Below are 12058 nucleotides of genomic sequence, written 5' to 3'. Positions count from 1 at the left end.
ACTTTAGAGGTCATTGGTGGCATCCCCCAAACTAGACAGCTGAGAAAGCTTGTTCAGGATCATAGAGCTGGTTACTAATAGAATAAGGGTTAATTAATCAAATGCTGGGTACAGTTTGCAACTAATATGTTTGTTAGGAACCAAGTATGATGAAAAACCCCTGGAGGTGCGCATAGCAACCCACTCCAGTATTCTTACCTGGAGAATCCTCATGGACAGGGGAGCCTGGAGGGCTACAGTCCATTGGATTGCACAGAGTCAGACACGACTGAAGCGACTCAGCACGCACTCATGCATGATGTAAAATAACACTCTAATACACACCAACATCTAGATATCACATACTGTCTTATGATTCATTTATTTATGATCAAGAAGGAAGGTAAGGGGAATAGAGAAATATCAAAAAATTCTCATTTTATTGAAGTACAGTTGATTTACCTGTTGTGCACAATGAAAATAAAAAAGAAAATGTACAATTCACAAGGGTATTAACTCTTCTTTGAAGAAAACCAAAATTCAGCTGGATTCTACCCTTTGCATAGAAAAATAGGGAATTCTCTTATATTAATATTATGCTTTGATTCCCAAGAACTTATGTGGTTTTCAAAATTAAACTAATTTAGGGATTTACTTTTCTGAGCCTTAGATTCAACTGTGAAATAGGGAAAATAATACCTGTCTTCAGTGGTGTGCAGATAAAATGGCTCTTTGGAAAGGAAAAAAAAGCTCTGATTTGTGGCATGTTTTCATTCAAAGGTGTCAATAGTCCTACAAGGGCTGATTCCAGCCACGGTAGGAGTGAGCCAGGATGAGCAATGCCATTACATCACTGCACTTCACACTTATGAAAGAAGTAGAGATACTTCCTTGATTTCAGCCCAGGGCTTAAAAAAATAATTGATTTTAATACATCTCTCCAGGGCAGCATGTCATCAGGTCCCAAAATTCTCATGAAATTTCTACAACATAGACAAGATTTTAAAATAAAATACAGGGTTCAAGACCTCATTGGAATCACATTTAGACATTCTGTCTTTCTTAATTCAGTTTCCTCTGGTATCCATCAACAAGGAGAACCCAGAGAGTTGAATCCAATGGTAGTCTCAGGTAAGTGCTGGGTGTGCTAAAATGAAAAGAGCACTTCTGTGTTTAATGGAATCACCCTTTCTTCCTTCTGGTCCTGGAGAATAACATTCTATTATTTATACTTAAACTCAGTCTTTTTATAAAAAACTGATACAAATGAATATCTTGGGATATTCAAAAGCATTAACAGATGTGAACCTCATTTCAAAGCTGACCATGGTCCAAAGAGCATATATTTTTCTTTAGGGATCATTTTTTTCTTCCTTCAAATCCTGTAATTATTCTTCCATTAAACATGGTAATGAGTTATCCAGCTTGCTAACTTACTACACATAATATATCAGAAAGAAATTAATGAAAGGAAAATAATAATGAAAGTCATTAGCATGTGTTTTGTAGCAGGTAAATTTCAGCAATCTGAAGTCACACAATGTCTCGGTGTCCACTCTGAATATTCCCCAGAGCAGCACTTTTTAATACCCTGTTTCTACATGCACTACTGGGTTTGCTGTCAGTGCATGCGTGCTAGTCACTTCAGCAGTGCCTGACTCTGTTCGACCCTATGGACTGCAGTCTGTCAGCTCCTCTGTCCATGGGACTCTCCAGGCAAGAATAAGTTGCCTTGCCCTCCTCCGGGGTATCTTCCTAACTCAGGGATCAAACCTGTGTCTCTTATGTCTACCTGCATTGGAAGGCGGGTTTTTTACCACTAGCGCCAGCTGAGAAGCCCTTCCTGTCAGTCTAACTTTTTAATACAACAATATTCTTTGCTAGTATCATCACTCCAATAGCACAATCTCTCCTGCTAATAAAATATCATTATAGCTCTTCAGAGGCTCTTTGCATAGGCCTGCTTAAACAAACACTGTCATGACTTTAATCTCAACTGGAACAATTTTGTTCCTCCCCTCCCCCTCAAGGGTCTACAGATATTTTTCATTGTTACAAGTGGGGGAGGGGCAGTATTACTGGCATCTATGTAGTAAATATTAGGGATGCTGAGAAACATCCTATAATACACACAGCAGCCCCCGCAACAAAGAATTATCAGGCCCCAAAGTGGTGTTGATGTTGAGAAAACCCTGGTTTAGAGGTACAAGGTCATAAACATTCACTGACCCTCTTATCTAGAAAGGGGATTTGCAGCTGGAGGAAAATGAAGGTTCAAATGAGGGGTTTTATTTTTTTAATCTAAAGAAGACTTGATCATGTAGAAGTACCAACACAGAGAGATTAATTTAGAGGAGAAAGAATAATTGAAAGAGTAATGCTCAGGTGAAGGACACAGAAAGACCTTTGAATATTAACATCTTTCAATTATCCTGTCTCTATGGCTAGAAGAAAAGATGCAGACATGAATAAATTTGAAGGTGTGGAATTGGATGTGAAGGAGTCAGACGTGATCCCTTCAATTTTTCCTTTGGAATAGAGAATAGACCATCTGCTAACTGAGTTATAAAGTTATTAGCAAGTTGCTAATGTGGGAGAAGCCTTGAAAAAGGTGGGAAAAGTATGGAAAAGTATGGGATATGCTGTAGGTTTTAGAAAAGGAACCTGACGTGGTACAAGCAAAAATATTATACAGGGGTGTTGAGGGACCCACTGGAATCCACACATGTGGAGCAGTCCCTGTCCATAGACTGTGTGCTCCTTTGGCACCCAGCAGTCCAGATGCATTAAGAATTTGCAGAAGGATATACCAGAAAGCAGGGAATGAGCTCATACGTACTAAGACATAAGTGAACTGGACTGGGTTCTTTGGCGTTTGGACCAGACAGAAAAAGAAATAACAGTACAAAGTTTTGAGGGACTGAAAGTAAAAGGAAGCGTGGAGAGACATGAAGTCTCAGTGATCTCAAAGGAAAGATACTGCGATAAAGCAACAAGAGAACTGGACCGTGGGAGAAACAGAGGTCAGCCTGCCGAACTGGACTTGAATTCTTCATACTGAGAGCAGCTGAACAGACATGATGGGACCGTAAAGTGAAGACCTGAAAAGATAATCAAAGTCAAGGAATCCAGGGACTTTGAGCCTAAGTTGACTATGTTGACCACATTTTTAAAACAACTTGAGTAATATTTATTCTCAAATATTTGGCTGTCTCCTGGACATCTCCAGATGGGAGTCCCACAGTCACCATAAATTCTAACATTCAAGAATCGAATCCATTTCTCCCATATTTTCTTCATTCCTTTTCCTTATTATCCACATCAAATCTTCTGTCATCAACTTCCTGTTCTATCAATTCCACCTTCTTAGAACTTCTGGAATTTATCCTTTCTTTCCATCCCCCATCCCACCCATCTCCTCAGCACCTCTGCACCATCCTTTTTCCTGCTCCCTGCCCCCGCCACTAATCTCTCTGGTTTGATTAAGGCCCTCATCTTATATGAACTACTGCAACAGTTCATATATTGCAAGCTTTTGCTCCCAAAGTAGTCTTTTAAAATGAGAACTTATTCATAATACATCCTTGCTTAAAATTATCAAGGTTCCCTTATGTCCATAGGATAAATTCACAAGTCCTAGTATATCATATTTGGTTCTCCTTGGCCTGTTTTAACAACCATATATCCTGGTAGGCTCTACTGTTACCCTTATAAAACAGCCATCCTGTAGAACTTAGGGTCTCAGAAAAGGCCAGTGTCTTATAATTATCGCTTGTGCTGTGCCCACTACTCAACACACTCCTGGATCTTCACTTCATGACTAAAATATCACCCCATAAGCATTTTGACTTTCCTTGTGACTCAGATGGTAAAGAACCTGCCTGCAAGGTGAGCAACCCGGGTTTGATCCCTGGGTCAGGAAGATCCCCTGGAGAACGGAATGGAACCCACTCCAGTGTTCTTGCCAAGAGAGTCCCATGAATAGAGGAGCCTGATGGGCTACAGTCCATGGGGTTGCAAACAGTCAGACACAACTGAGCTACTAACATTTTCACTTTCAGTTTTTGCAACTTCTACCAAATATTCCCATATCTCCTTAGGCCTTATATGTAAATTAATCATATAAGTCATATATGAATCATGCAAAGTCACTTTTGTCATGTCTGACTCTTTGCGACCTCATGGACTGTAGCCCCCCAAGCTCCTCTATCCATGGGACTCTCTTGGCAAGAATAATGGAGTGGGTTGCCATTCCCTTCTCCAGGGGATCTTCCCAACCCAGGGATCGAACCCAGGTCTCTTACATCTGGTGCATTGAGAAGCGGCTTCTCTACCACTAGAACCACCTGGGAACTCCCAAATTAATCATACCACCTGTAAATACTATGAGGCAATCACTGTTGAAAAGTCTCTCTTCATTTACCAGGTTTTGGTCTTTTTAAGAGCTGCGTTGTAAGTGACTATTTAATGTAAGCTCTAAATAGTACCTAGTACACAGTTGAGGCCCAATAAATAATCAATCACATACAGCTCTCCCTGGGTACTCAAGATTTGCGAAGGCCTTCTTCTCTAGACTTATTCAACTGTTACAAGCGTTTCTGAAAAGCCCCAGGCCTACGGACAATGTGTAAGTTCAGCATTTGCTTCAGATCAGTCTTAAGTAATGGGGGAGATCAGAAGGGGGCTAATTTAGGAAGACATTTGTTAGTGTAAATGAGGAGAATGGAGGCTGAAATTTCATATAAACTCAAAAACAGAACTGATAAGTAAGTGATGGCAAATAACCACATGCCCTTTAGACCATCTCAAAGCTCACAGGGTTACCCTTTAGCAAGAATTGGAAATGATAAATATGCTAACAGTTATTTGTGAAAAGAGTAAGATTTTAAGTATTGGGACTATGTCATCCAAAAATATTTGAAATGGGAACAAATATGTATATATAATTTTCTCAGAATTATTTAAAATTTTAAAAACCTTCCTATATTAAACAATGTATGACAAGTTACATTACTCATGTAATACTCAGGTACTCTGCCTTATCACTATCTATGTATAGAGATCACCCCTACCATCAGCTTTCCCTGTCTCTGCACCAAAGTAAATAAGTGCTATTTGCAGTTATACCTTAGGGCGTGCAAGAATCACAATAAACTCATCTTCACCGACTTCCAACATGCCCTCATTGGTTGCCAGAAATTCTCCTCTAGTCAACATGCTAGTCAATACAACTCCATGTTTTCTTTGCTGGCTCATCTTTTTTGCTTAACAATGAAACAGTTCTCCCCTAAGCCTAGTACATTCTCTTTTCACTTTATTTTTTCCCTAGGCAATCTGAACCATATCCATGACTTCAGTGAAACCTCTATGCAGATGACTCAGGTTCCACACCCTACAGCCAACTGCCTACTCAAAATCTTCACTTGGATATCATAAATATATGTTAAACTCACTCTATCCAAGACTGAACTCAGGATCTGCCCTCCTGAAGTTGGTATTTTTCCTGTGTCTTCTATATTACTCTATAGAAAGCTCACTAGCTCATCACCATTTCTAAATTTAGCTCTTAAATGTCTCTTGAATTTGTTCAGATACTTCTACCCCAATTGTCACCACCTTAGACCAACTTACTATCATTTACTTCGCTTCAGCAAAAGTCTACCAGATGTCCACCCAGTTCCCTTTGTCAACCCTTCCGTTGTGTACTCCACACTTTATAAATATGATCTTTTCAAAATATAGATCTGATTATGTCATCATAATCAGAGCACCAAATCGCAACTAGCTATTGAACAACCATCAACAGGAGGATGCTGAAACCCACGAAAAAAAGGTATCCCACATCCAAAGACAAAGAAGAAGCAACAATGAGATGGTAAGAGGGGTGCAAACATGATAAAATCAAATCCCATACCTGCTGGGTAGGCAATCCACTATCTGGAAAATAGTAAACACCAAAGAAGTTCTCCCACTGCTGTGAAGGTTCTGAGCCTCATGTCAGACTTCCCAGCCTGGGGATCCAGCCAAAAGACTGGGAATCCCCAGGGAATCTGATCTTCAAGGCCCATGGAATTTGATTACAGGACATCCTGCAGGCAGCAAACGAAATCTTGTGTGCACTAAGACCCAGGGGAAGGGAGTCATGACCCTACAGAAGACTGAACCAGACCTACTTGCCAGCGTTGGAGGGTCTCCTGTGGAGGTGTGGGTCCGCAGGGGCTCGCTGTGGGGGTGAGGGCACTGGCGGCAGCAGGCCTAGAAGGGGCCCCTTGGCATAAGTCCTCTTGGAGGTCACCATTAACCCTACCAGAGAGCCAGCAGACCCCAGGGCCAGGTTGTCTCTAAAAGAGGCAAACAACTAACAGAGAGTGAGTGCAACCACACCCATCAGTGGAGAATTGGATTAAAGTTTTACTCAGCAGGCTCTGCCCACCAGAGCAAGACTCCGTTTTTCCCACCACCAGTCCCTTCCATCAGGAAGCTTATACAAGTCTCTTAGCTTCATCCACCAGAAGGCAGACAGAGAAGCAAGAACCACAATCCCTCAGCAGCGAGAACCAAAAACACATTACAGAAAGTTAACCAGGATGAAAAAGTGGAGGGTTTTGTCCCAGAAGAAAGGACAAGATAAAACCCCAGAAAACGAATGAAGTGGAGATAGGCAACCTTCTAGAAAAATAATTCAGAAAAATGACAGCGAAGATGATCCAGAATCTCAGAAAAAGAATGGAGGCAAAGATTGAGAAGATACAAGAAATGTCCTCCAAAGACCTAGAACTAAAGAACAAACAAACACAGATGAAGAATACACGAGAAGGAATCAATAGCAGAATAAGTGATGCAGAAGAACAGATACATACCTGGAGGATAGAATGGTGGAAATCACTGCCACGGAACAGAATATAGAAAGAAGAATGAAAAAAATGAAGACTGCCTCAAAGAACTCTGGGACAACATTATAAATACCAACGTTCACATTATATGGATCCCAAAAGAGAGAGAAAGGACTTGAGAAAATATTTGAAGAAATAATAGCTGAAAACTTTCCTAACATGGTAAAATAGTCAACCAAGTCCAGGAAGCACAGAAAGTCCCAGGCAAGGTAAACCCAAGGAGGAATGCACCAAGACACATAGTAATCAAAATGATGAAAATTAAAGACAAAGATAAAATATAAAAAACAAGGACAAAAGGACAAATAACATACAAATGAACTCCCATAAGATTATCAGTTGATTTTTCAACAGAAACTCTAGAAGCCAAAAGGGAATGGCATGATATATTTAAAGTGATGAAAAGGAAGAACTTACTACCAAGAATACTCTACCCAGCAAGACTCTCATTCAGATTTGATGGAGAAATCCAAAGCTTTCCAGACAAGCAAAAGTTAAGAGAATTCAGCACCACCAAAAACAGCTTTGTAACAAATACTAAAGGAACTTCTCGAGGCACAAAACACAAAAGAAGGAAAAGACCTACACAAAATAAACCCAAAACAATTAAGAAAATGGTAATAGGACCATACTGTTGTTCAGTCGCTAAGTCGTGTCTGACTCTTTGTGACCCCACGGACTGCAGGATGCCAAGCTTCCCTATCCTTCACCATCTCCCAGAGTTTGTTTGAACTCATGTTCATTGACTCAGTGATACCATCCTACTATATTATCCTTTGTCACCCTCTTCTCTGTCTCTCCCAGCATCAGGGTCGTTTCCAACATGTTGGCTCTTTACATCAGGTGGCCAAAGTATTGGAGCTTCAGCTTTAGCATCAGTCCCTCCAATGAATATTCAGGGCTGACTTCCTTTAGGATTGACTGGTTTGATCTCCTTGCTGTCCATGCAACTCTCAAGAGTCTTCTCCAGCACCACCGTTTAAAAGCATCAATTCTTCAGAACTCAGCCTTCTTTATGATCCAACTCTCAAATCCATACACGACTACTGGAAAAACCATAGCTTTGACTATACAGACCTTTGTTGGCAAAATGATGTCTCTGCTTTTTAATATGCTATCTAGGTTTATCATAGTTTTTCTTCCAAGGAACAAGTGTCTTTTAATTTCATGGCTGCAGTCATTGTCCACAGTGATACTGGAGCCCAAGAAAATAGCCTGTCTCTGTTTCTATTTTTCCCCATCTATTTGCCATGAAGTGATGGGAATGGATACCATGGTCTTCGTAAATGTTGTCTTTAGCCAGCTTTTTCACTCTCCTCTTTCACCCTCATCAAGAGGCTCTTTAGTTCCTCTTCACTTTCAGCCGTAAGGGTCGTGTCATATGCATATCTGAGGTTAATGATATTTCCCCCGGCAATCTTGATTCCAGCCTGAGCTTCATCCAGCTCAGAATTTGACATGATGTACTCTGCATATAGTTAAAATAAACAGGGTGACAATACACAGCCTGGACATACTCCTTTCTCAATTTTGAACCAGTCCTTTGTTCCATGTCCTGTTCTAACTGTTGCTTCTTGACCTGCACACAGGTTTCACAGGAGGCCTGTAAAGTGGTCTGGTATTCCCATATCTTTAAAAATTTTTCCACTGTTTACTGTGATCCACACAAAGGCTTTATTATAATCAACGAAGCAGAGGCAGATATTTTTCTGGAACTCTCTTGCTTTTTCTATGATCCAACAGATATTGGCGACTTGATCTCAGGTTCCTCTGCCTTTTCTAAATCCAGCTAGTACATCTGGAAGTTTTTGGTTCACGTACTGTTGAAGCCTAGGTTGAAGGATTTTAAGCATTACTTTGCTAGCTGTGAAATGAGCTCAATTGTATGGTAGTCTGAACATTCTTTGGCATTATCCTTCTTTGCGATTGGAAAGAAAACTAAACTTTTCCAGTCCTATGGCCACTGCTGAGTTTTTAAACTAGCTGGAATACTGAGTGCAGCACTTTAATCCCATCTTTTAAGATGTGAAATAGCTCCACTGGAATTCCATCACCTCTGCTAGTTTTGTTCATAGTAATGCTTCCTAAGGTCCACTGGACTTCACACTCCAGGATATCTGGCTCTAGGTGAGTGACTACACCATCATAGTTATCTGGTCATTAAGATCTTTTTTACAGTTGTTTCGTGTATTCTTGCCACCTCTTTTTAATCTCTTCTGCTTCTATTAGGCCCATGCCGTTTCTGTCTTTTATTGTGCCCATTTTTGTATGAAATCTTCCCTTAATATCTCTAATTTTCTGCAGAGACTTCTAGTTTTTCCCATTCTATTGTTTTCCTCTGTTTCTTTGCATTAGTCACTCAAGGTTTTCTCATCTCACCTTGCTATTCTTTGTAACTCTGCATTCAGTTGAGTGTATCTTTCCCTTTCTCCATTGCCTTTCACTTCTTTTCTCAGCTCTCTGTAATGCCTCCTCAGACAAACATTTTGCCTTCTTTCATTTCTTTTTCTTGGGGATGGTTTCAATCATCGCATCCTGTACAATGTTATAAACCGCCATCCATAGTTCTTCAAACACTCTATCAGGCTGAATCTACGTCACTTTCTCTGAATAACCATAAGGGACTTGACTTAGGTCATACCTGAATGGCCTAGGGTTGGTTCATCCTCTGTGTTCATCATTTACCACAATAGTGGCCTTATCTATCAAATGTGGAAAATTCTATTCATTTGGACTAGTTGGACCAAACCTCAGATGAATTCACAGAATATTTTACTTCAATGCGCCCAGAAAATTCTGAAATAGGTGCTCCAAATGCAACACTAAGTCATATTCTTTCACAATTACCCTACATTAATGGGCTGGTGTTTTATTAAAACAGCAAAATTGTAACTACAGTATCACTATAGAAGGAACTTTGAATTCATGGTATTACTAAGTCAAATACTGAATATAGTTAAAGAAAATTATTTTTATTTATATGTTTAACAAATATTTATTCAATTCAAAGGCTTCCCAGGTAGTCTAGTGGTCCACCTGTCAATGCAGGAGATAATAAGAGACACGGGTTCAATCCCTTGGTCAGAAAGATCCCATGCAGAAGGGCATGGCAACCCACTCCAGTATTCTTGCCTGGAGACACGCCACGGACAGAGGAGCCTGGCAGGCTATAGTCCACCGGGTCACAAAGAGTCAGACATGACAGAAGTGACTTAGCACACATGCATTTGATTGAAATTCAAGACTCTGCTGCTATAAAGGTAAAAAAGAGTACTCTTTTCCTTTGGAAGATTACAGTCTATTGAGAAGACCAACTTGAAAAGTATTGTTCTATTTTGTGGTATATATGAACCACAGAGGTGCCAGAGAAGACATGGGTGGCTTTGGCAACCAAGGCAGGTAACACAGGGCAGAAGAAGAGTCATACCGAGACATGGATAATATCGTGTAGCAGGACAAATAAAATCCTGTAGGATTTGCAGGGTCAGTATTAACATCCAGTGCTTATTAAACATTCAAAACTGCATGTTTTTGGAAAACGGTTTGGCAGTTCCTAAAAAAAAATTAAAATATGGAATATGACTCTGAAATTCCACTGCGGGGTATATGCCCAAAAGAAGTGAAAGCAGGGACTTGAGCAGACATTTGTACGTCTATATTCACAGCAGCATTATTCTCAATAGCCAAAAAGAGCAAGCAATCCAACTGTCCGTGGGCAGATGAATGAAAATACAAAATATATATACATTTAATGCATATACATTACATACAAGGGAGTATTATTCAGCCATAAAAAAGAAAATCTGACACAAGCTATAACATAGATGGACTGTGGAGACATTATACTAAGTGAAATATGCCAGTCATAAAAGGACAAATATGGTACGATCTTATTTATATGAGATTCCCAGAGTACTCGAATTCTCAGAGACAAGAAGTAGAGTGCTGGTTGCCAGGGGTTAGAGGGAGCGAGGAATGGATAGAAAACTTCTGGAGATAGGTGGTGATAATGGTGCTGCACCAACATGAATATATATATACAGAGAGAGAGAGAGTGACTTACAACTATACACTTAAAAATGGTTAAAATGATAAGCTTTGTTAAATATCACTCAGAGGGTAAAAAGGATGATAATCTCAATTTTGTATTGATTAATCAGAAAAAGTGATGGATCAACAACTATTTATTGAATACCTCCTGGATCGTTGGGCTTCTAATTACCTTGAAGTGGAAACACATTCACTCCAACATGAAAAACTATAGCTTCTTTCTGAAAAGTTACAAGTTGCTAATACCAGTTACTTAAAGCAAAGTCAAAATTCATCTCCAAGTGAAAAAAAGTGCATTCCTCATTGTCCGTGGCTTAAAAGCAACTAATAAATATCTCCTTTGGACGAACTCAGTTCAGTCGCTCAGTCGTGTCTGACTCTTTGTGACCCCGTGGACTGTAGCACACCAGGCTTCCCCATCACCAGCTCTCAGCATCAGGGTCTTTTCTAATGAATCAGTTCTTCACATCAGGTGGCCAAAGTATTGGAGCTTCAGCTTCAGCATCAGTCCTTCCAATGAATATTCAGGACTGATTCCTTTAGGATTGACTGGTTTGATCTCCTTGCAGTCTAAGGGACTCTCTAACACCACAGATCAAAAGGAATAAGAGAACAAGTTCCAAAGTTCTAGAACAAAGCAAATCTTTCCGTTATTTGTATTAATTCAAGGTTCCAATTACCGTAGGTTTTACTGGCTGCCTATTTTTTCACAGGGAATTTCCTCTGGCTCAGATGGTAAAGAATCTACCTGCAATGTGGAAGACTCAGGTTCAGTTCCTGGAGAAGGGAGACAGAAGAGCCTTTCAGGCTACAGTCCATGGGGTTGCAAAGGGTCAGACACGACTGAGTGACCGACGCTGTTTTTTCTATTCCCAATAAACAAAATTATTTTTCAATTATAATACAAGTTGACTCTACTTACTCCTGGTGGAAACATCTGAATAACATTTCCAGCTACATCTAGAATTCTCAGGTTGAAAAGATTACAAAGTCCCTGTGTCAGGAAACAAAAGAGAGAAAGAGAGCTTTAACAAATCTAATATGTAGCATCATAAACATCTCTTGTAAGTTTAAACTTGATGAGGCTAATCACCTTTCCTAATTACCTGATCAGTACTCTCCCCAAGGAAATCACA

General features: G+C 40.0%; 1 protein-coding gene across 1 annotated transcript in view; it reads right to left on the bottom strand.

Moving 5' to 3' along the window:
- LRRC69 (leucine rich repeat containing 69) overlaps positions 1 to 12058 on the bottom strand; it is a 74724-nt gene that overhangs the window by 19709 nt on the left and 42957 nt on the right. Inside the window, 1 exon segment of the mRNA XM_086335911.1 lies at positions 11845 to 11916. Coding sequence (XP_086192037.1) covers positions 11845 to 11916 — 72 coding nt within the window.

The sequence above is a fragment of the Bos grunniens genome, chromosome 14, assembly GCF_055505025.1.
Source record: "Bos grunniens cultivar Pamir isolate PY7600 chromosome 14, Bosgru_T2T1.0, whole genome shotgun sequence".
Classification (NCBI taxonomy): domain Eukaryota; kingdom Metazoa; phylum Chordata; class Mammalia; order Artiodactyla; family Bovidae; genus Bos; species Bos grunniens.
Note: the sequence above shows the minus strand (reverse complement) of the source record. Positions and strands in the feature narration are given on the sequence as shown.